Source organism: Benincasa hispida, chromosome 8 (genome assembly GCF_027475165.1).
Source record: "Benincasa hispida cultivar pf3 chromosome 8, pf3_genome.v1.1, whole genome shotgun sequence".
NCBI classification, from domain to species: domain Eukaryota; kingdom Viridiplantae; phylum Streptophyta; class Magnoliopsida; order Cucurbitales; family Cucurbitaceae; genus Benincasa; species Benincasa hispida.
Genome location: NC_143485.1, coordinates 64770376 through 64797026, shown reverse-complemented (window position 1 = coordinate 64797026; position 26651 = coordinate 64770376). Strand labels below are relative to the sequence as shown.

Sequence of the window (26651 nt, the reverse complement as noted above, 5' to 3'; positions counted from 1 at the left end):
ATATAAACATACTTCAACTAACATAAAATACGTATTTAGAAGTTAGAAATATTGAAAATATAAACTTGATATTTTGAAATACCCATTTGGCCCAGTCTAAACAAAAGTTCAATCTTTAGATAAAATATTATAGAGAAATCTCTTTAATTAGGAGATGTAGCGTAGAATTTTACAGAATATGAAAGAAAGTGTAATTGGAAAGAGCATTCTAACGGGTCATTTATAACCACCAGATCATGTACGCTTCGACAAAATCCTAACCATAAATCTAGAGGTGTCAACTTATATAAATAAAAGTGATATTTTAGAATTTGTGCTAAGTCAAAAGAATATTGGAAGTAATAAATAACATAAGTAGTCTCGTAGATATATATATATATATATATATGGAATGGATTTGCAGATAGCAGAGACAGAGAGAAGCTAACAAAACATAAGTGCAAATAATGGAATAATAGCAGCAGGAGAAACAGGAGAAGGATGTTTGTTTGTTTGTCACTGTGGGTTGTTGTTGTGTCTGTGCTTCTTAAAACGAATATAGATAGAAAATGTCTTCACCTCTAATTGGAATGAGACCAATAATTGAGTTCATTAGAATATAACGAAACAAAAGCAGACATGAGCGATATTGGTTTAGCCACTGTTAAGTAATTAAAAACATGTTTTTTAGCATGTAAAAGAGTCTCATTATTGGTCTTGACTTTTTAATCTTGATATTTCAACCTATGAGATTTAGAATAATCTCGAATTTTTTTACCCGTTTGGATTGACTTGAAAAAAAAAATATTTAGACTTCTTTCCTATCATATTGAATTTGATCTCGAATCAAAAACCTAGTGAACAATAATTGCTCTCTACTTTGAAACATTAGAAAAATAACAATTTAATTACTAGCATTTGTAGACAACAATTACACAACTACAATAATACAGACACCAAAAGACAGACACACCCAAACTCAATGAAGAAAAAGGGAAACTAATGAAAAGAAGTGTATATATATATATATATTATGAACCATATAACTCACTATCAAATCCATAACATATATCCTGGAATCACTCTTAGAGTTGTGCAAGACGATGAATATCGACTGGGTATGCATCTGTTGGACGTTGAGCACTGTAAGCTCTCCGGCCCACGACGGCGTTCCCTGCTTCTGTTGGATGAAATGCATCCCAAAATAGGTACTCATCCCTGTTTGAGCATGGAGTTTGAAAGGGTAAACATGTAATTTGTCCATTGTTCCTTCCTACTCCACAACACCCAGTATTGACAACTCTAAAACCTGATACACAATCATCCAAACATTGAAAAGGTTATTTGTAACGTATACTCTCCATTAAAGAGAAGAGAAGAGGTTAGAGATTTGAATTCATGAGACGTAATTAAAGCACAAAATCGGATAGGGGAATATATTTTTTTTTACCAAAGGCTGCTGGATTGTCAATGACATCTTGGAAAATGCCAAAAGAATCAATGTAGATAAATTTTGCATCAGCTTGATTGTTGTTGAATTGATCAACCAAAGATTTAAGACCAGCATTGAATATTTGATTGGCTGAGTTTATCCTTTGAACACAAGTCTTTCCATCTGGGCTGTTTTGTGCTAACTCATTTGGACTACAACCAATCTGACCAAGTCCAAATAGCACAAACTTCCTAGCTCCATAGTTGTACAAAAGCTAGAAAAAAAAAAACCAACAACAACTGGTGCACTTTTAGATTTAATAATTAAGTGTATAGCAATATTTTTTAAGAATTACAAATATACCAAAACCTATCAACTTAGACTTGAAAAAGTTGGTTCCTAACCAATAAATATTATATTGTTGCATTTTAGATACAATGATTAAATAAACCTAATAATAAAATTAATTTTTTAAAATAATTTATAATATAATTTAAAATATTTAAAATGTTATGCTTTCTCTAGATTAATTGTTAAAAAAACCTTTGATTTTCTTTTTAAGAAATCAATAGGGTATGATGTAACAATAATAGTTGTGGTCTATGAAAAATGATGGTCATGTGAGAAAGATACTAGATATATAATATAAGTCTTAATTTTGAAGGATAAAATTAAAATTTAAAAATTTATTAAAAAGTAAAATTTGATTTTACACAAATCTAAAAGTAGGTAAGATACTGATTTTAAAAGTTTTTGCTTAAAATCAACCCCAAACTCGGTCACAGATTCTAAGAGTTAAATCTATATTTTGCTATATCTGCAGATTCTTTTGTATTACATTGTGTTATATCCGTTATTACTAAAAAAAACAACAACAAACTAAAAAACATGTGTAAATGAACGGTCGGTCGATTTGTTCGAACCAACCGAGGAAAAATGTAAGAGTGTACCCTAAGTTGTTCAGCATATTGTTGAATAAGGTTTTCAGAATATTGTTGAGGTGTATATTGGTTGCCTGTTGAGTAAAATTGGGGCATGAAGTAGTTGTTGAGATAGTCATTGCTTCCCAACCCTATTGAATAAATGCATTTACTGAGATATTCTGCAGCTGAGTCCTCATCTCCAAGCAATTCTACAACTTGAGACACTGTGTTTTGGTAATTCTCCACCTGCCCACTAAAGCTTATTCTTCCTCCCTGTTAAATTTGCCACGCGTTACTGTCCTAATTTTGAACTCTAAACTTTTATAACTTCATCGATTTAAATTTATTATTACGTTTTGTTTGAGAAAGCCTCGTGAAACTTTTCCATAAACTTTTGAAAATTAATCTATTTAGACTTTTAATCAAAAAAAATTTTGAGAATCTTTCCTGCATTTACTTTAATCGTCCATTTCGTAAAATCGATATGTGAAGAAATATACACATATTTAAGAATTAATACATGGATGATTTAAAAAAATATGAAAAAAGGTGTAAATCGATAGATATACTTACGAAATCTCAGGGTTTTATTATTATTTTTTCATAAAAAAGGATAAATTGAAGGTTTAATTGATACAAGTATTAGTTTAAAGTTTTAATCGATACATTCCCAAGCTTGATGCTAAGTAAAAAAAGTCAACTAATTAACTTTTTTAAATATTGGAAAGAAATAAGAAAATTTTCAATTTTTATTTAATACTAAAACATATAATTAACTTACATTTTTTTTCAAAAAAAAAAAATTATCACCCATATTTTAAGAAAAAAGAAATGAAATGAAAATACCAATTGGCGTCCAGTTTCCTCCCTGATTCCGGCGGCGGCGGAAGCATAATTGACACCTCTGAGGATATCTCGGCCTCTTGCGGTGGCGTACGGAGGAATGTAATCGTCAAATCCTAATAGCTCCGCTGCATTTCATTCAATATTTCATTTATTATCTTTATATTGTTGTCTATTTTGTCTATACACATTTGCAAAATTCAAGCTGTAAGTTACGAAAATTTAGAAAATAAATTTTTATTTTTTTTATTAAAAAAAATGCTTTGACTAACCATTCAAAAGTTTACTTAGAAAATATACAAACTCGGGTTACAGAATTGTAGAAAAACAATCACAATTTTTAAAAACCAATAACCAAAAATTGATAAGGCCTCATTTGATAACCAATTTGTTAATTTGTTTTTGTTTATGAAAATTTAAATTATGGACACTATTTCTATTTTCAAATTTCTTCATTTTTTATCTACTTTTCACCATTAGTGTAAAAAAAACTAAGCCAAATTTTCAGACCTAAAAAGTAGCTTTCAAAAAGTTGTTTTTGTTTTTTAAATCTGGCTAATAATTCAACCGTTCTACTTAAGAAAGATGCAATTCATTCTAAGAAACATGGATGAAATAGATTTAATTTTCAAAACCAAAAACAAAAAACTAAATACCGAACGGGGCCTAAATTATTTTTTTTATAGGTAAAATTTCATACCATAATCTTCACATTCTGAAAAAACTAATTCAATTTTTAGTCAAATTTTAAAAATAAAATAAAATAAAATAAAATTTGTTTATATCAATCTTTTTACCTAATATTTCAATTCCATGTAAGCAAATTTAACTTAAACATGAATAAGTGAATTACTTTTTAATCTCTTTTATTATCTTTTTAAAATTACCCCACTATAATAAAAAAAAAGTGTGTAAAAATAGCCCAAGAAACCACTAAAGAAATATAGCTTTACAAGGACTTTCAAACTCTATGCAAAATGGTAAAATGACCTTTAAAAATCACAAATTACAAAAATGTCAATTATAAAGCATTTTAGAGGGAGAAGCATCATAAATATTTTGGAATTAAATTGCAACAAGAAATATGTGCATGGAATTTAAAGTGAGATAGGCGCACACTTCAAAAGAAATCAATTATAACCTATTAAATGCAAACTTCAAATTTCTTATTTTTCAACTTAAAAAAAACAAAAAAAAACAAAAAAGCACCAAACTTGAAGTTTACACTATTTCAAACAGAAAACCCCAAAAACATATCTGCCATACTTTTCTCCAAAAAGGGCTTAATTTTAAACTTTAAAATTGGAAGCTGAATCTAAATATGTAATATAAACTAGGCTAATTTATATAAAAATAAAATCCCTCTAAACTTTAAAAAAAAAATAAAGATTAAAGTACCAATTTGATTCCTATATTTTGAAGTTGGCTCAATTTGAGTCTCTAAACTTTCAATTATCCGATTTTAATCCTTGTATTTTTAATAAATCTTAAATTTAGTTTCGCAAGTTTATTCATTAGCATGTTTTATAAATTTTGAAAACATATTCATATATTGTATTTCCTTACATGAAAGTTATTATCATTATATAATCAATTTCGGTAAAAATTAACTTTGAGTGACTAAATTTACAATTTATTAAAAGTACATAGATTAAAACTAAAATCAAACAAACTTAAAAAACATGGAATAACTAAAATGGTATTTCAACCTTAAAAATACTATTTTTCTTTCAAAACTTCTAATATTACCACCCTCCCACATTTTATAAAACATTTCAAAAAACGTCAAACAAAAATTGAGTCCTAAAATAGTGAGACAATGACCTTTAGAATAAGAAATTGGATCATCACACTATTTTAGATCACCGTCTCACGTCGTTTCAAGTCTCAATTTTCTTCGAACATTATTAAACTCGTACTAGAAATTACTATATGCATGCATGAGCTAAAGATCGAGGAAAAAAGAAAAAAAAAAAAAAGAGAAGATGATAGAAGGGGAGAATTAAAATAATAATAATAATAATTTTTTACCAATAACATCAACAGTAGTTTTGCCATTGGAAAATCTTCCAGTGGGTCCACCAAAATCAATCCCATAAGGTAAATAATCAGCTCTTGCCAAAGATTGAAGCTGGTTGTTGTTTCCATTGTCCACCAATGAATCACCAAATATGAAATAGCAAGGCACTTGCTGCGCCGCCGCTCCACTCCACACCACCGCCATCACCACCACCGCCACCGCCGCCCACATCGCCGCCCTCTGATCTTTCTCCATTTCAAACCGAAGGAGATCAACTCTATGGTTATATTATATTTTAAAAGCCTTCTTGAAATATATAAATATATATATATATATTATAGGGCTAGGGGAAAAACGTCGAAATGAATGTGGGTTTATATAATGGAGAGAAATATTAAATAACATAATATGGTCTCTTTTCTTTTTTTTTTTAAAAAAAAAAAAAAAAAAAAGAGATTGTAATATTTTAGGGCAGTTGAATGAGGAAGGTTAGAAGCATTTATTTCACGCGGATATAATGTGTGAGATTGAGACTGTGAACAAAAATAAAATAAAATAAAAAACCCTCTCTTCTATATATTTTTTTAAAATAAAAAATTACATTACAATTATACTTCTAAACTTTTAATTTTATCAATCACTTTTATTAATTTTGTAGTTTGTTATAATTATTACACCTTCGGACTTTTAATTTTAAACTATTAACTAGCTTATAGTAGTTTGTTAATGGTTATGTCCAGTGTGTTAGAATTTTATATTTACTCTTATTTTTAAGTTAGATAAATACTTTTTATATGTATATTTTTTATTGAAGTAACAACCAAGTTAAAATTTATAAAAAAAAAAAAAAAAAAAAAAAAGTCTGGTTGATTCAACAAATGACAAATTAGAGGATTAGTTTATCAAATTATAAATTTATAGATGTAATTATAACAAACCAAATAGTTTAGATACAATAAACAAGTTATGTGATGAAGTAATATTTTCGAATGATGGGAGAGCATAATAATATTTATTTGAGACATAATTATTATTATTTTTTTTTTTTTTGTGGCCAAGTTTCATGTCCTTATTATATCTAGTTGTCCTACCTTTTCATGCGAAATTATTGTTTGTTACTTTCATCAACATGTAACTTTAGCATTTAAGTATAAGTATGGTATATTGACAACGATAATTTATTGAAATTGAAAAAAAAAATTCTTTTGTCATAATTTGAATCAAACTCTAAAAATTTTTATCATAACTTCTTAATCATGGTTTAGTCTTTCCTCGTGAAGTTAACATTTAAATTGATTTTACTCAAACTCTAAAAAATAAAACTTATCTTGAATTTGAAAACTCATTTAGAATGTATACCATAGATAAGCGTAGTGTTTATAGGCTTAATATTCAAAAGGCAAAAATTAAAAGCTGAGGTCTTTTTATAACCATTTGGTTTTTGGAAAATTATGTTTATTTTTCTATAACTACCTGTATTTTAGTTTTCGAATTTTTTTGTTTGATTTATTTAAAACATAAGTGAAATATAGATAGTAGGGGTGTACATCGGTTGGTCGGTGTCGGTTTGGGAAAAAATTGGCACTGAAAACTGACCAAATAAAGAGTGAAATTCGCCTAACCATCGGTCGATCGGTTTGGTCAATTTTTTTTTTTTTTTTTTTTTATTAAAAGGAGCCAAGGTGAATGAAAAGAAAAGATGAATTGATAAAGTGTTATTGTTAGGTTATTAAAATTAGCAAATTTTTTAAATTTTAAATCAACATTTTTTTTATGAAAAAATTTAAATAAATCATGTAATGGGTTTGAGAATTAGGCAACATAAAGAATAATAATAAATCAATAATAAAATAATAGGCTTGAGCTTGGGTTAGTGGTAATGGACTTGCTTTTATACTTAGTTTAAAAAAACAAATATATATCGTCGATCGATCGGTCGGTTTTCAAATTCTTTTTTTTTAGGAAACCGAAACCAACCAAACGACCCCTAGTCCCGACCAACCAACCTTAATTCTATTGGTTTTGATCGGTCAGGTTGGTTTTAGTCAGTTTGATGTACAACCCTAATAGATAGTTTAAAAAATTAAAAAAAAAAATTAAAATTTTGTTTAGTAATTATTTGGTTTTTTTAAAACAATATACTAAAAAAAGAGGTAGCTATTGTTTTTTTTTTCCTGACAATAGTTAGGTAATGACCTATTAGTTCAGTAACCATTTAGTTTTTTTGTTTTTAGTTTTTTAAAAGTATGCTTGTTTTTTCACAATTTCTTACCTATGGTTTCCATATTTCTTATTTAAACAATTTAAATTTTTATCCAACTTCTAAAAGCAATAAAGTTTGGAAACTATTTTATTTTAGAATTTAAAATTTTGGCTTTGATTTTAAAAATAGTAGATATATATATATATATATATATATAAGATAAAAATGGTGTTTATAATTTTAATTTACAAAAAAGAAAATCAAAAATCAAATATTTATCAAACAAAACATAATAATTATTAAACGATACCTAAATAATTATGAAAAGAGATTCATAACTTATTGTTGAGTGGAAAGAATGTATAATAGACAAAATAATTTTAAATAAATGGTATCTACAAGTACTTGTTGTTCCTCTCTATCCTTAAAAGAAAAGAGGTTTGTTTGTATTGAACTTTAGGACACAAAATAGTTATAACATATGCTTTGTTGTTACATTATTACATACATTTTATTTTTTATTTGTTGCCTTCCCACAACATATAACATGTATTTGTATAAATAATAATCTCTCCATCCAATCCCATATCTTCAATTTTGCTTTTTGCTTTGATTTGTTGGGGACCATTCACTATGCAATTGTCAACACTCATTAATAATACATTACTCAGCTGTGGGGAAGTATTAAATTTAGGCAGCTGTGACAATTAATAATATATATTATGAAACAACTTCTTTATTTTATACTTTGATCAAATTAAATCCATTTTTAATCACTATGCTATAACGTGTGACAATTTATTTATGGAAACAAACCTTAACAAATGTTATTATGTTATATGCTATGATTTATGTAGACGATCATATTTTAATTAATCATTGTTTGAATTTCAAAACCCTATTTTAGATTTCTTTTTTAATTAAGGAAAAGTTGTCCTTTTGATCCTCAAATTTTTAAGAATATGTGTGTTTGATCTCTGAATTTAAAAAATATACATTTTTAGTCCCTAGAGTTATAAGAATAGACCCATTTAGTCTCTAATTTTTCAAAATATATCTTCTTTTTTTTATAATTTTTTAAAAATAAGTTTAAAAAGTTCATCGAATAAATTTATACTATTATTTTGAATAATTATATTACATTTTAAATTAGAAGAATAATTTTTAAAAATCACATCTCTCTAAAACTGTTTTTTTCTAATTTTAAATATCATATAATTATTTTTAAAAAATCAAACAAAGAATATTTCAAGGACCTTTTAAGCGTGTTTTTATGAATTTGGGGACTAAAAATGTACATTTTGAAGGCTCAAGGATCAAGTAGTATACCTATTTTATAAACTTGGAGACTAAAAATGTACATTTTTAAAATTCGAGGACCAAAATGCACATATTCTTCGAAACTTAAGAAGTAAAAAATAATTTTCCCTATAATTTAATATACTTTGGTTTTAAGTGTTGGTATCTTTTTATTCCTTAATTGCAACTTAGGGCCGACAATAAACAAGTTGTGTGATGTATACTTCATCTATTAATTAAGTGGTTATATTTTGAGTTTGAACTCATTTCTTTTCAAAAATATCTTTACTTTTCATTTAGGGAATATTACTTTAATTTTCTTTTAGTGTTTAAATTTTCAAATGCACATTTATTTCAAAATTTAGAGATAAAAATATAACCTTTTAAAAATTTTCAAATAAAACTAGACTCAAAACTTAGGACCAATAAATTATTTTTTCCTTTCTTTGACTATCGATGACGCCGGATAGTTCAACTCTCTTCTATGTATCGTGCTTCTCTTGTTAATAATAGTAAAATTAGTCCGTCTATATATATATTTTTCATGATAGTATTCGTTATGACATACATAAGCATGACATGGACAAGGCACAATCAAATGTGTTCTTTTTACAAATTAAAAATATATATATGAGGATGGAACCTCTGATTTCTAGAAAGAAATGTCACATCATACCATTGAGTTAAGCTCATTTTAGTAGGCACAGATAAATATTGGTTGAGTTATAAATATTAGTTGAGTTATGTTCACTTTACGTATAATTGATAATTAAGAATACTTATTATGAAAAAAAAGTATATTTCAAAATATCATTTTCCTCAAAAAGATTACTGATTAATTGAGAATCAATGCTCTAATCAAGTACATATTCAAGTTTTCAAGTAGTTTGATTATGCAAAATGAAACCCCAAGAAAAAATGGAAAGATATAAGACAAAATTTTAACTTGTCTATTTTTTTCCTCATTTTTTATATTGATTTACATCTTTATTAAGTACCTTGATTGAATTATTAGCTAAATTTAAAAAACAAACAACTTTTGAAAAGTTACGATCTCGTTCGGTAACTATTTAGTTTTTTATTTTTCTTTTTGAAAATTAATCCTATTTTATGACCTTTCTTACAAGGATTTACATCTTTCTTAAGTACAATTGTTGAATTCTTAGTCAAATTTAAAAAACAAAAACAACTTTTGAAAGCTACTTTTGCTTATTTTTTTAAACCATTGATGAAAAAGTAGATAACAAAAGAAAAAATTTCGAGGTGGAAGTAGTTTCCATAGACTTAATTTTCAAAAAAAAAAAACAAAAAATAAAATAGTTACCAAACATGGTTTATTTTTTTTAGTTTTTTAATTTTGGCTTGGTTTTTTAAACTATATATTGGTAAAAAGTTGACAACATAAGAAAAAATTTAGAGGTGAAAATAATATTTATAAGCTTAATTTTTAAAAACAAAAACAAAAAAATCAAATAATTATCGAGATTATACAAATCAAAGTTTAAAACTATTAATTGTAACCATTTAAATTCTAAACTTTGTAAATCAATTTTAGATTTTTCACAAGTAATTTATAGATATTTTCACTTAATTATATTTAAAATAAGCTCCAAATCACCTAAATAAAATTACTGAAATAAAAAAGAAAAAAAACTCACAAAATGAAGAAAGAAAATGATCACAAAAGTCTTTGTGAATAAGTAGACCAAAAACCACTCAAATTTAGGGTAGATTAGGTTAGAGAAGAAAATATTTTTCAAAAATTATTTTGATAAAAAAAAACTATTTAAAATATACTTCAAAGTGTTTGAAAGGCTATTTTGAGTGGTTGTCAAATATTTTAATTTTTTTCCAAAATGATTACTGAAAAGTTAAACCAAACACATTTTTAATATATATATATATATATTTATTTATTTAATTAACACATTTCTCTCTCTCATTTACATTAATATTTGTATATAAAAGAAGCTTTATACAATACATGTGAAACTGAAAGTTACACATTAATAAATTTTTCAAAAAAAGTTTAGAGGTATAATTCGATACTTATATGTAAAATATAAAATTAAATTGAGCTAAAAAAGTATATATAAACACTTTTTGCTATGTTAAAAGACTAAAAGTGGTATGAAATCCTACTTTAATCCATGGGAGAAAGATGGGAAACTTATGATAATAAATGAAGTTAGGTGGTGAAATTGAATGCATTTCTAGCAAGTCCCAATGGAGTAACATGCAAACACACCAACCTATTGACTATTTATTTATGATATCTCATTAAAGTTATACATCCACTATGCTCTCCTTATTTATTTCCAACCCCATTTAATTATAATTTTGGGCTTTGCAAAATTATGTAATAATACTAAACTTGGGGGCAGAATTGAAAATGACACACCTATTATATATTATTCTAAACTATACTTGATTATGTGTAATTAATTCATGTCATCTTAATTAATTACCTTGCAAATTCAAGTAGTTGATTGGTGCCTTTTGCAAGGCTTCCATTAATCATATCTTTAATTAACTCTATATTGAAGAAGAAGAACTGAAGAAGTGACGCATTTCTCCATGAGGAAATTTATGAAAAATTGAATGCCTTTATTTAACGAAGGGAATAAGAAAAAATATGAATTTGTTAGATCCAACCCAATTGTTCGGATTGTAATGATACTTTAACTGTATCAAGTCCAATAAATTTGGGAATTTTTTAAAAAATATCAATTTGTAATTTAAGTTATTTAACCCACCTTTTAAAAAAAAGAAATAAAAGCTTTTTGCCGCTTCCATTAATTTTCCTTCAATGCCCTCGTGGCCGTAATATAAGTTTTATGCCCTTTGACATCAATAAACATGGTGGAGTTAAAGAAAGGACTAGGGTAACTTTTAACTTGTCTTAGGTTTTTTTTTTTTTTTTTTTTTTAAAAAAAAAATATATATATATATATATATTTATTATTTTTTTTTTTAATGAACCCATTTGGATTGTCTTTTTTTAATTTACTCGATCAAAATGCACAATATTCGTATTTGTTATTTTATTTTATTTTATATCCATGAGTATCCATGTCAACTTTTACACATCTCGATTAATTTCACAGGACAATCCGTCGGACCCTACAATATTTGAGTATCAAGGAATGTAGGATACTAAATCTTAAGTAGGTAGCCAACCATGGATTGAACCTATGACTTCTTACCTCTTTGTTAAGGGGATGTTTCCTTTTGATATCTATACTTGAATTTAGATGCTAATACGATCCAAAAAGTTCAAATTTTGAAAATTTAATGTATTTAGATCTTAAATTTAAAATTTTACAATGTAAAATTGTTACCCAAGAAATATATTATATTTCATGTCGCTCTATCGATGTCGGGTATGTTTGAAATACATTTTTAAGTGTTTAATTTAAAAAATAAATTATTTTGGAAGAAATTGAAGTGCTTGACAACGACTCAAAATAACTTTTCAAGAATATCTTAATCAATTTTTATGAAAACATAAAAATGAGTTTTTTTTAAAAGATATATTTTTTTTAAGTCAATCTAAATGAGTCCGTCATCTAATATAGTTAGTATAGATGACTAAAGGTTGAGTTGTAGTGATGTGACAAACAAAAGACCTCTTTGGTAATTAGACGGAGTTTGTTCTATAGAGTAGAATTTGGTTGCGCATTAAATGTTCAATACCTAAAATGGCTTATATAGAAACTTGTAATCCAAGTGAAAGATTGTTTAAATCAATTAAATTAATTTCTTCATTGGGTAACAAATGTAAATGCTAAAATAACTTGTTTTAGATGACAACTTAAATCTTCTTGCAAGCCAAAGGGAAGAGAGCTACTGGATGACGAAGTAGGTGGATTTTGTAACATAGGAAGAGGTCTAAAGTCAAATAATCACGAAAAAATTACATTTTTGGTCTTAGATTTGGGATCTAATTCTTATTTGGTCATTAGGTTTCGAAATGTTACACTTTTTATCCTTGACATTTGAGTTTTGTTTGAATTTGGTCCATAGATTTGAATTTTATTTGAAATTACAACAAAATGTTAGATATCTTCAACGAAATCAAGGAACGAGTTTAGAGGGTACTGTAAGGATAGAAAGAGGATACGATTTGTTTTAGTGGGAAGAAAGTACTAATCAAGACAATGGTCCTTGGAGTTGGAAGAGGATTTGAACTTTGAAGTATAGATTGAGCATTATTAAATAATTTAAAGATTGTTGAGACTATGGCAATCATCCAAGGTCTAAACCATATATCCCATTTGCAACCTATCTCAAAGGTTTTGGTTGAGTCTAATTCTCTAGCTAGAAGTTGACCATATTTGCTTATTAGTGAAGTAAAAAGTTGTACTAAGGTTCTCTTAATCATTTTGGAAGCCCAAAACTTAGCAAAGGCTTTAGGAGAGTCACTTTTGGTTCATCCACACCGTATAACAACATCCGACTCATAAAAAACTATTATGTTTGGGTGCACTTTCAGCTACATCCATCTTTGAATCGTCTACTCTAACTAGAGAGGAAAAAAGAAAAATCAAAATTATTTTTAAAAAAAATTGCCATGTGACAAATTGGGGTAAGACAAATGAGTGAGTTACTAAAAAGTGCGTACAACCAAGATGCAAGTATTTTTCTTTAAAAAATGTTTCATAGATATTGATAGCTCGTAGAAATACAAGCTATTGTAGCCTTTTACTTAGAATTATGAGGGCTAATAAGTAGAATATGTGTTAATAATACCAAGGATTCATGTGAAAAAATGAGCTTGCGTCGATCAGCACTGTAAATTCTCACTAACCTTATATCATGCGTTATTATGCATCAAAGTGTATTTTTTCAGCCATTGTAGGAATCAATTGCACGCGTTGATCCTAGAACATCACAAAGTTGATCGCATGCGTTGATCTTCATGAAGACTAGTTCATCACATGAAATGCTGTAACTACAGAACGATAGCCATGATAAGAGGACTATCGCAAGGTGGGTGGAATGCGTTGATACATCAATAAGAAACAAACATGAATGCATACCTTGGGAGTATCAACAAGATAAGATAATGTTGACATTGCCCATACCACGACAAAGGTAGCAGTGAGGCAAAATGCAATCATGAACATTGTCGGCATTTAAGCTCTATAAATAGCACCTTGGATCTTCACTTCAAGAGATCCGAGCTTCTCCTTAAGGAAGATGCTTGCGATCATCATCCATCTATGGCGCCACAAGCAGCCTTGACGCATTTCGGATGAAAAGTAATAGATTGTTTTCATCTAGCCTTCCATTTCTCCTCTTGTCTCTGTATTGTATTACATTTTGGCTTAAGACATTAATACATTTTGTAATCAATGCATATCTTAATTCTTTCAACGCCATCTTCTTCATCTTCTTCATCTTCTTCATCTTTATCATCGTTTAGTTATCAAAGGTGGCCGCATACTCAATCGTGTAGCCTAGAGATAGGATGCATGTAGCAACCCACCAAGAGGTGTGCGCTGTGCAAGTATAGTGAGTTAATCCTCTTCACTTGGTGTGAGGCTGTAGCAACACTTGTCTATGGGTTGTTGCAATGCTTATCTATGAGCTGATTAGCCGCAACTAACCGCGTGAGAGGGTGGGTAGTGGAACACACTAAAGTAAAGTATGCATTGTTTCTAGAGATAGGCACGATCTTTTGCTCGACGCAACCATGCATTATAGAGATATAGGCATATGGCTGGCCACCAAGAGGTGCGATGCGTTAGTGTGGCGAGCTGGAATTACTCAGGCGACCTAATATAATGAACATTATTATGCGTTAATGACTGATCAATTCTCATAGTTAAACTTCCATTGCTCAATCTGTTTAGTTAGAAGTAGAAGTAGCGCATAATCTTTTACTTTTATCTTTTTACTTTTATTCATTACCTCAAACGCATTACTTCATAAACATTGAGTTACAAGTCCTTGTGTTCAACCTCGAATCACCCCAAGAAACTTGCGTTCTCGTTATACTTGGCGAGAAAGCGAGAAAACTTGTGACAGGAACGTATGGTCATCGCATACATTCTTAAACGCATATTGTATATTTTCTAGTCCAACGCATGACCATCGACGTATGGAGATCAATGCATAATATAATACGCATATTTATTTTCCTCTCCCTTTTCCAACGTAACAAGTTTTTGGCACCGTTGCCGGGGACTTGGCAGCTAATAGTTCGCTAAGTTTTGTGTTTTCGCAGGCACCCTTAATCATGGGCGTATTGTAGCTTGTACAACCAAGTTGCAAATAATATTTGAGTAAAGGCAATGTGCCGAAAATCAATATTGACCTCGAGATAGAAAGGTTATCTGTCGCACAAGCTGAAAGCAGTCTTAGGCGCTTGTCAGCCAACATGTGGCCAACAATGACTGAAAGCTCCAGTGGTCGAGACAACGAGTCTCTTAACCTAAGCAATTGAGATCAATCTCCTGCGTGGAAGACTCCTTGCGATAGCTTCACTCCAATTTCTCCAGGGATGTCTTCTACGCTATCTTTACTTTTCTTTCCTTGTTAACTTTAGTTTATTTATTTGAATATTGTCATTTTGGATTTTCGGCTGCTTTCTTGAATGAGATGTGCATTCGCTCCTTGTAGGTGCGTTAATAATTCCACTCGGTGCGGTGGTTCGGAAGAAGAATCTTCTTCACCATTCAACACATGGCTATTTCCCTGCATGAGTTCTAATTATTGACGAAATTGATATTCTGCTTATAGGTCTTTTCTTGTTATCTTTTATGCGTTATCCTTCTGAAATTCTTCTTTGTCCACTTGCTTTCTTATGCGTTGATAAATTAGCATCCATAATACTTATAATTCACTACATCCATTAACTAAAAGTTGCACAGCTCACCCCACTTTAGTAGCTTCTTCAAAGTTTGACAGTCTAAATTTTATTATGTGTAAACCTCTGCTCAAACATCTTCTACCGCATTCCTGAATGAGTTTGTTTTTAGCTTTTTGGCAAAGATCCCTGCTACTCTCTAAGTTTGAGGGAGGCAGTGGTTCGGACAAATGCATCCAGTCTAAGCATTGCGATGTTTATTTCAATTCAAAAAGAAAAAGAAAAAAAATTAAAAAAAAAAAACCTCCACTGTCAGCGCAAAGGGGAGACCCAAGCTGATAAGAGTTAAAGTTGTAAACGACACTTACCCGTAGTTAGATACTTCGTATGACACCGGTGTAGGTAAGCCAAAACGAAAGTAGGTGACCAGAATCAACGCATAATAACAACTCCTCTGTCTGGTACAACCCAAATAAGCTAAGGCAAGAGTTGAGTTGAATATGGCACACAACCGAAGTTGGATATCCATATGACACCCGTGGGGGCAAGCCAAAATGAAGAGCGTAACCAGGTTCAACGCCTCAATCTAATAATGTATCGCAAAGTTTTGAATTGTTTTGAATTGTTTTAAATGAACACATTGTAAAATGTTAAACACAAAGTTGCCAGAAATGGGTAAAAAGGTTTTTTAGCAGAGGCTTACTAGATTTAAACTTAGAAAATATCTCTTTGAAGAAGTAGCCAAAGTTGAGGAGAGCGTTGCTACCAAGGTTAGAGGTACGAGTGAATTATATTTTGAAAAGCTGTTCATCGCAAAGGAAAAGCTCGAGGGTGAATTTTGAATTTCCTAAGTATAAGAAATGCTTGAAAACAAGTATGATTCTAAGTTTGGGGATGTAATAACTCGTAGAAATACAAGCTATTATAGCCTTTTACTTAGAATTATGAGGACTAATAAACAGAATATGCGTTAATAATACCAAGGATTCATGTGGAAAAGTGAGCTTGCGTCGATCAGCACTGAAAATTCTCACTAAGCTTATATCATGCGTTATTATGCATCAAAGTGTATTTTTGCAGCCATTGTAGGAATCGATCGCACACGTTGATCCTAGACCATCGAAAGTTGATCACACGCGTTGATCCTAGAACGTCGCAAAGTTGATCGCATACGTTGATCTTCATGAAGACCAGTTCGTCACATGAAATGCTGCAACTACAGAACGATAGCCATGATAAGAGGATGATCGCAAGGTGGGTGGAATGCGTTGATACTTCAAGAAGAAACAAGCATGAACGCATACCTTGAGAGTATCAACAAGATAAGATGATGTTCACATTTCCCATACCGCGACAAAAGTAGCAGTGAGGCAGAACGCAATCATGAACGTTGTCGGCGTTTAAGCTCTATAAATAGCACCTTGGACCTTCACTTCAAGGCATCCGAGCTTCTGCCTTAAGGCAGATGCTTGCGATCATAGATGAGAGCATGAGCGAGATTTTTTTTAGGATTATTCACCTCCACAACCCATTCCGAGTGACGACCGGAGTTTTCGCCGGAGATAGAGCTCGAGAGAGACTTTTCCATCATCCATCCATGGCGCCACCAGCAACCTTGACGCATTTCAGATGAAAAGCAAGAGATTATTTTCATCTAGCCTTCCATTTCTCCTCTTGTCTCTATATTGTATTACATTTTGGCTTAAGACATTAATACATTTTGTAATCAATTCATATCTTAATTCCTTCAATGCCATCTTCTTTATCTTTATCATCGTTTAATTATCAAAGGCGGTCGCATACTCAATCGTGTAGCCTAGAGATAGGACACATGTAGCAACCCACCGAGAGGTGTGCATTGTGCGAGTATAGTGAGTTAATCCTCTTCGCTTGGTGTGAGACTGTAGCAATGCTTGTCTGTAAACTATTGCAATGCTTGTATATGAGTTGATTAGCCGCAACTAACCGCCTGAGAAGGTGGGTAGTGGAACACACTAAAATAAAGTATGCATTGTATCTAGAGATAGACATGATCTTATGCTCGACGCAACCATGCATTATAGAGATATAGACATGTGGCTGGCCACCGAGAGGTGCGATGCGTTAGTGTGGTGAGCTAGGATTACTCGGACGACCTAACATAATGAACATTATTATGCATGAACGACTGTTGCATCTCTATCAATTCTCATAGTTAAATTTTCATTGCTCAATCTGTTTAGTTAGGAGTAGGAGTAGCGCATAATCTTTTATTTTTATCTTTTTACTTTTATTCATTGTCTCAAACGCATTACTTCATAAACATTGAGTTACATGTCCCTGTGTTCGACCTCGGATCACCCCGAGAAACTTGTGTTCTCCGTTATACTTGGCGAGAAAGCGAGAAAACTTATGACAGGAACACATGGTCATCGCATACATTCTTAAACGCATATTGTATATTTTCTAGTCCAACCCATGACCATCAATGCATGGAGATCAACACATAACATAAGACGCATATTTATTTTCCTCTCCCTTTTCCGACACAACAAATATATTACGAACACATCTTCAACAACTTTCTAAACCATGATCTAGGTTTTCTATTTTTTTATTCAAACACATCGAGAAATATTAGGAACATTAAACAATGGAAACTTAGCATTGATGGCCTCTTTTTAGAGGCTCAAATGAGATTTGACCCAGATTTTGAAAATCCAAGAATTTTGACTTTCTACTTGCATCATTGTTGGGTGGAATTACCAAAACAACCAAAGATGGGTACATGATGAAATTTGCTCATTGATTCTCAATCTTAGATCACGCTTCAATTATCACTCTTAGATTCTCGCCTTTGCTCCTCATCCTTCTCTATTCCTCTCTCTTTATTCTCCACAAAAAGCGGCCATCAGCATTTATTTTCCCAATATTGAAGGCAGCAAGTTGGACAAAACACGAGAAGGGAGAAAAGGGTAATTGATGAGAGAGAGAAACAAACAAGAAGAAGGAGAGAAGCGAGAAGAGAGAAAGAGAAGCTAGACGAGAGAAATGGAAACAAGAAGAGAGGAGAGAGAAGCGAGAGATACCTACATGCATACTTCGTTGGTCATTTAGGGTAATTTTACTCGTCGATGACATAAAGCAAAATGTAAAAAAACTTGATTTTTTAAAAGGTCAAATTTCATTTGGGTCTCTTAAAATAGGTTATTCGTACAAAAATCTCCAAACACAACCTTGTTGGGGTTTTTTTTTTTTTCCTTTATTGAATCTATTATCGTTAATCTATATTTCCATATCACTGATAAAATGCATTTGATTTTAAGGTTTTTCTATAATTTGGTCAAATTTCTTGAAGAGTAGTGTAGAAATTTCTTCGCAGCTTTCATAATGTTAATGAAATATGAAATTAACTTAACTGGCTTACAACACATTTCCTCAAACTGACTACGAGCTCACATAATTGATTAATTTTACAATTAATTTAAAAAATCAAGGGGCAAAACTTTCTTATACTATATTCCAGGGGTGCATACACAAGTTCTATTACCAAACTCAACGTTTCAACTCAGAAATCTCCCAACATATTCTCCTCCCAAACTAGTTTCAATTTCTAAGTTCTTCTTTCGATTTAAATATCAGCTTGTTATATAGTTTCCATTTGTCTCCATTTAACTTTTATTAAATATAGTGCGACCTGATTATAGTACACTCAAGTGATGAAAGAATCCTTCCTTTCCACATGTGTAGTTATATCAATGTTAAAACCAAAAGAAAACTATTTGATAAAATTCCAATCCATGCAATTGAAAAGTAAGTTATATATATATATTGAATAGATTATGACACCGTTTCTTTAACACGATGCTTACAGTGACTGCATAAATGAAAAGCTCTATAAGTTATCTAGCTAATTGAGAAAAGCTCTACATATCAGTAGCTGCATTTGATGTTCAAATCTCAAAGTAAGCAAAGAGGAACTCAAGGGGGAGATTTCAATTGAGCCATGCTGTTCAAAACTAAGAATGGAGAGGAAAAAAGGGTCTCTGATTCTTACAGTTCATTAGGCCGGCCAGAAGTGGAGGAATAGAAATTCAAAGCCAAATCCTTGAGAATCTGAATCATGCCTTTCAAATCACCACTTCCCAGTTCCAAGCAGTCCTTCAGCAATCCACCGTCCACCACTTCCTTTTGAACTGTCTCCACCACTTCCTTCCAAGCCCCCTGCCCATCCATCCAAAAAAAACAACAAACATACATTAATTGTACATATATTAACTGTCTTCCCGACTTAAAATATGAAGAATGACCTAACAAAAACTTAAATGGATGGACATAGATAAATTTAATATCATATCTTCTAAAACTTTTCTTTGTGGACTTAAATGAGACGACCTAACAAATAGAAATTGATGTTAATTGGAGAGAAAATAACAAGTATTTGAACATGGCCTCTTACATTGGTAGAATCTTAAATCAAGATTAATTCAAAAGCTTAAGTAGATGGATGAAGAGAAATTTAATATCCTATCATATCATGTAACAAATGGGATCATTTTGCACTGAACTTTTCATTCAGACATTTTAACAAACACCTTCCAGACAGTTGAAAGCGTACCGCTTTTCGAAACACTTTAAGAAGCCTCTGCAACAGCGAATTGGAGACCCCGAGAAGAGATTGGTAATTCCGCGCCACCCAACTCGCCCTAGCCGAGTCTGATTCCAACCGAGTCAACTCATTGAAGGCCCTAAGCAATTGGTTCATGTCGGGAACGGCGTCGTAAAGTTCCGAAAAGGGGAGGTCTCTCCAAGCGTAGTTCTTGGTGTAGTCCCAGGCGAGCGACCACATGGAGCCCCAGAAGCTAAATCCGAGCCCTGGTTCAAGCTTTTGGGCAATGTGCCTGGCCCGTTGTGAGCCGGCGAAGTCGCCGCGGGAGGCGCGTAAATTGGCGACGCGAGACATGAGGGAATGTGCGAGGGAAAATAGGGTTTTGAATTGGGAGAAGGAGAAGGAGAAGGACGGCGGTAAGGAGGTTAGAAGAAGGAAGAAGAAGAAGAGAGTGACCGGAAGAGATGCCGCCGTTCTGCCCATTTTCTTTTTCTTTCTTTCCTTTTTCACCGCCGGCTGACTGATCGATGGAGAAGACGACGGTGAGGCTGGATTTGACCCATAATTTATTGAAAATTTTACGCATATATCCTTACTTAAGGTCTAAGGATGCCTTCTTAATTTTATCCTTTCAAGGAATAAAAATCAATGGCATTTTATTTATTTTTTTCTTTTATTTTTTGCAATTAAGGTCAAAAGATTCCAGCCGTTTGTTTTTTTTTTTTTTTAAAAGGTAGATAAGTTTAAATTTTTAGATGGTGGAAATTATAGATGTGTGCGATTAGTCATGTTTATTTTGATATTTGAAAAAAAAAAAAATACTTGTACTTATAGCTATTTATTAGTTTATAATTAATTTAATACAATATCAACTTATACAAACATTTTTTTTATTAATTTTGAAATTCTTTTAGATTAATATAATTTCTCGTTTTCATATATAAATAAAATAATATATGTTGAGTTAAAAACACTTTTGGTCTCTAAACTTTAGTGAAAGTAACAATTTTGTCTCTCAACTTTGGTTAATAATAATTCAGTTCCTGTATTTTTAATTTTGTAACAATTTAGTCCATGAACTTTAATGTGTAACAACTTAATCCCTGTACCTTTAAATTTATAATAACTTAGTCTCTATCGTAAACAAATTTATCAAAATTAGATATCAATTTTTATTATTTTATGATGTAGACTTTATATTTTATAAAAATATTGAGTCTCTAATTAGTTTATCGGTTTATTTATGCAAGAAATCTTATTAAATCTCAACTCTATTTCTATAATAGGGATTAAACTATTAAACATATTAAAGTATAATGACTAAATTGTTAAATAGTAAATTTTGGGACTAAATTGTTACAAAATTGAAAGTTAATGGACTAAATTGTTCCTTTTATGAAAGTTTAGTGACTATAAGTGATTTTTAACCTATATATTGATTTAAGCATTTTAATAAAGTAAATATTATTTTGAATTTGAATACCTTTCTGAAAGATATAAAAATCGTAAACTTTTGTAACTGGATCAATTTGCCTCCTCTATTATATATCATTGGAAAAATCTTATGTGAAACTTATAATTATATCAATTAAACCTTTAAACATTCATAAATGAATCGGTGTAGACCCTTAACAAAAATTTTCTTTAAGAATTGTTCAAGCATTTACTCTAATCATTCATTTTTTAAAGTTGATATTTAAAGAAGTCTCCACATGTTTGAAAATTGATGGATGAATGATTTTCAAAGGTAAATATAATGAAAGGTTTAAATGGATTAGCTTATGAAAATTTTGGATTTTAATCGACTCAAATTATATATTTTACACAATATTGATCAAATGAAATATGAAGAAAGGTGGAAATTGATACCTACGAGGTAGGGATGCCTTCTTAATTTTATCCTTTTAAGGAATAAAAATCAATGGCATTTTTCTATTCCAATTAAGATGATCCAAAGATTCATTGTTTGTCGACGTTTGTTTGATAATCATTTGGATCTAAACACGGGTCCAAAATTATTTATTAATTTATAATTAATTTAATATAATATGAACTCATCACATTTTTTATTAATTTGAAATTTATTTAAATTAGTATAGTTTATATTATTTTTATATTTTATTTTTCTCGATAAAATAAAATATATTAATTTAAAATGTTTAATAAAAATAAATATTACTTTGAATTTGAATTTGAGTACTTTTCTAAAAAAAAAGCAACTTCGATATAACAAAAGACGAGTAATATGAAAATCGAAAAAAAAAAAAAAAAAAAAAATCAACGTTTCAGAAAGGTATCCAAAACTCTTGAAATACCTCAGTAAGGGAATCTAGGATGCTTGAAAATCTCCAAATACCTTTTACATTACTACAAAACAAATGCAATAATCCAAATGTCCATTCTCATTGTTACTTGAAATAAAAACCCTTAAGAAATCAAATCTATAATTTCGAGGTAGAAAAATAGTTAGGTATACCATAGACTACCTCACTTTATCTTTTACGTTAATTGTCCTATCATACGTTACCACATGACATAGTCTTTTTTCTTTCTTTTTTAAAATATTATTTTAAAAAAATTCTTTATAGGTGGTATGCACCCATGCAATATTATTTGTTCATAGTATAAGTTTTATGTTCGTTGAACTAGCGCATTTTGATACACAAGACAAAAAAACTATCTGATAACTTTAAAGAAATTCATATATTTTAATCCCATAAAATATTATCATAATGTCTTAATTTCCCTAAAATTTTAAATTTTCATATTATACATGTATTTTATATTTTAGCATTTGGAGTAAGAACTTTTAGAGGGTTAAAATTACGACACTTTCTAAAGTTTAAAAGCTAAAATTAGATCCTTATCTAAATTTGATATACTCTTTGATTAAATTTAAAAGTGTAAGGTTTAAATTTATCTTCTTGTTATCTGACCGACAAAATCATGTACCAATTGGCTTTACAGTATTTCCTTTATTTATTTATTTATTGAAAAATGGGACGTGTGAATATATTCTTAAAAGGAAAGAGAGACAGTCCAACAAAGAACGAATGTCATTAAATATGATTTTTTTAAAAGAATAAAAATTGTTATTACTTCTTTGTTGACAAAATTAAAGGCAACTAGCACGACATCATTGTTACCGACTAAAGTTGAAGAACCAAATTGTTATTGCTACAAAATTAAATGTGTTTTTAACTTCAATATTTTCTCAACATTTGGTTTTTTTTCTTACTTTTCTTTTATCCGGGTGCTATTATGAATTTTTTAATTGAGATAAATAATTATGAAAAAAGGTAGATATTTTCTTCGTTAAAAATATCATATACTCTGGAATGGTCTAATTTAGTCTCTATACTAATTTATTATTATTTTTTTCAAAAAAAACATTTTACTATCTTTTAAGTCTTCTACTATAAACTTTGGAAACATATTCAAATATTATACTTTCTGGTATGAAAATCATTATTGTTTTTTAATCAATTTTGATAAAATTAATTTCAAGGAACTAAATTTAAGATGTATTGAAGCATATGAAAGTAGATTAAACTTGAACAAACTTCAAAATACGGAGACTAAAATAGTATTTTAACTTATTTTCTTTTATGTTATTATTTAATCCTATGGGTTATTTTGTTCGAAATATTCTAACAAGTCGACTTCTACACAAAGCATTGATTCTTTTAGCCATGAGCTTAACCCAACAGTAATTGACATGAACTTATTTAATTCCTAGAGGTTGAAGGCATTGATTCTCTTAATCTTCTCATTTTATTTCTTAAAAATTTCCTAGTATTTAGGTACTATGAGGTAACTCCAAAATTTAGGGGACCTTTAGGGTGTAGAGTAGATTATTATAATTTGTGGTTATTGTAGTCTGTGGTTATAATAAACTGTGTTTTATTATAGTCTATGTTTGGGATGCATACTATTATAGTCTGTATTTGGGGTGTAAAGTATTTTAGCATGTGTTTGGAGTAGGTTATTGTAGTCTAAATTATAACAGCCTTATAATTTGAATGTAGATTATTTTAGACCGTGTATAATTTTTTTCTACTATTATTTTTTATAATACAAATAATTATGCATAAGAATTATCATATTTTGAAAATATAATTAAAACACTATGGTCCACCAATTTATACAAAATTAATTGGATTTTAATTTATGTTAAAAGCTAATCCTTATTTTTTTGGTCAATTTGGGGAGGTACCTTGGTCATTCAGTAATAATTCTATTTGTTAAAAGTAACTGACATTGTGAAGTTATGAATACTGCTAGTATCATAACTAGTTCTGTTGGGTCTATTATACACTAAAAAATTTGGATATGGTCCTGAAAGATAAATTTTATATCGTAAAGTAATTTTCGTACTGAATTTTTATGTTCACTTTTTATGTTCTTTTTTAATGCCATATCAAACAACATTTTTTTATGTTCTGTTTTTATGTTCTTTTAAAAACGAGTACACTATTGATTGGTACTCTTTTTTAGAAAACAAATCAACAAATTGATTTTTTAAGTTTTTTTTGTATGTCATAGTAAACAACATTGCTTTTGTATGTTCTCTGTTTACGTTCTTTTAGAAACGATTACATTGTTGATTGAGACTCTTTTTTTAAAAAAATAAATCTAGCAAACTGATTTTTTATGTTCTTTTTTCTTGTTATTCTAAAAACAAATACGCTATAGATTCGTAATCTTTTCTTGAAAAAAATAATATAGCAAACTGATTTTTTATATTTTTTTCCCAGTTACTCTAAAAAGGAATACGCTATAGATTGGTAATCTTTTTTTAAAAAAACATATACAACAGATTGATTTTTTTGTGTTCTTTTTTTATGTCATATTAAACAATACTTATTCGGTATGTTCTTATATATATATATACACAACAAAGGTACTTTTTCTATGTAAAATATGAACTAATACTCCTAAAAAAATTCTTGTTATTTCTTCAAGTATAATCTCATGTTATTCATCCAAACATAAAAATCCTTCAAATATTCATCCAACTATAAATTTATCTTTCATTATTGTAATGAAAATATAAGTCAACGTACCTTTAAAGTACGTTTTTTTCTATAAAGCAGAAGTATATATGAATATTCCTCCAAACAACTATAAATTCATGTTATTAATCCAAATAGCTACAAATATGAAACAAACATATATGAATATTTTCATCATACAAACAACTATAAGCAAGAATATATGAATATTCGTCCAAACAACTATAAATTCATGTTAATGGACCTCATGCAACGCTCGAGTATGCTAATAGTCCACCCTGACAAAAGCACATAAAAAGTAATGATTAGCAACAAACTTAAGTAAGAAAGAAAAGTGTGTAACCTAAATCCCGAAAAGAATTACATAAAGCATAATGATAATTTCAAATTCCATAATAATGATAGATAGTTATCACCTTGGCAAGATATAGTTGGTAAATAGTGTTTGATGTGGCTGATTCGTAACAAGACCAACCCTAAAACAAGTTACAATAAACAATATCAGTACTATACAAAATAAGTTATAATAAGAAGGCGCTAGTCAACACCCATGATAGCAAAATGTTGGAGAAAGAGGGAAAAGATATACCAATTACATTTATGAAGTAGATGGAAAGACATACAATGGAAAACAGATAGCATAATTTGCAAAATTTTGAGCTAAAATTGAAAAAAAAAAAAAATAAGACCTCATCGTCGGCTGAGAAAAGGGAAAAGAAGATTACCTTTGACCTCCCTGTCCCCTCCCTACCAAGCTCTACAATTTGTCCTTCACCCCCTACCACTCTCCAAATGATAACCTCCATCCCCCACCAAGCACAATCGTCCCTCAACCAAACAAATTAGGTTGAAACGACAGAGTAAGAGAATCGAATGATGTAGCAGAGGGAATCAAAGGTTTGGAGTGACAAGGGATAGTATTCGTTTGGATTGGCAAGAGGAATAATGATGGACACGTTTAGAACAACAATGAAAGGGAGGAAGTCAAACGAAACCCCAATCGACGGAAATGAAGAGTGAAATTAGTGGAGAAGATAGAACAAAAAAGTTATCTTGGAGAAGTAAAGAGAGAAGGAAGAACATCTTGGATCTGAGCATTTCTTTCGATCGGAGAAGAAAGGAGACAAAAGAGACAGGGGAGAAGAAAGGGATGGATTGCAAATAGTGAAGGAGGTACAATTTATGCGTTGGGAACAGTGTTCACTATGATTTATTTTCAACATAATCTTGGAGCCCCAAACATGGAGTGGGCTACACTCCACTCTTAGACCCGAACAACCCCTTATTCTTCTTCTATCATCTTCTAATTCTTTTACTCTTCATTTTCTAACAATTATGGTAGATATTTGAAATAATTCTCATGGTTAAATATGTGCAACATGAACTCTTTTTTCCTTAACAAAATATATAATTGTTTTTCTTGCTAGACAACACCCTAAGAATAAACCATTCAGCCAATTGAAGGCTGTGACCTCTCAACATTTTAGAAATCAAGTTTGATCGACTTTGAATTATTTATAATTTAACATAAATTT

At 29.9% G+C, this 26651-nt stretch overlaps 2 protein-coding genes across 2 annotated transcripts; both read right to left on the bottom strand.

Annotated features, from left to right (window-relative positions):
* Positions 1–858: 858 nt before the first annotated feature.
* On the bottom strand, positions 859–5670 carry LOC120084221 (GDSL-like Lipase/Acylhydrolase superfamily protein). The gene is made up of 5 exons (XM_039040126.2): positions 5209–5670; positions 3181–3305; positions 2362–2607; positions 1430–1685; positions 859–1288 (listed from the first exon to the last, which is right to left on the bottom strand). The coding sequence occupies exons 1-5, from the start codon at positions 5450–5452 to the stop codon at positions 1065–1067; spliced, it is 1095 nt and encodes a 364-aa protein (XP_038896054.2). The 5' UTR covers positions 5453–5670; the 3' UTR covers positions 859–1064.
* A 13623-nt stretch (positions 5671–19293) lies between these two features.
* LOC120082663 (adenine phosphoribosyltransferase) lies at positions 19294–20751 on the bottom strand. The gene is made up of 2 exons (XM_039037922.2): positions 20111–20751; positions 19294–19716 (listed from the first exon to the last, which is right to left on the bottom strand). Exons 1-2 carry the CDS (start codon positions 20582–20584, stop codon positions 19546–19548), a joined length of 645 nt encoding a protein of 214 aa, XP_038893850.1. The 5' UTR covers positions 20585–20751; the 3' UTR covers positions 19294–19545.
* Between the last annotated feature and the right edge of the window lie 5900 nt (positions 20752–26651).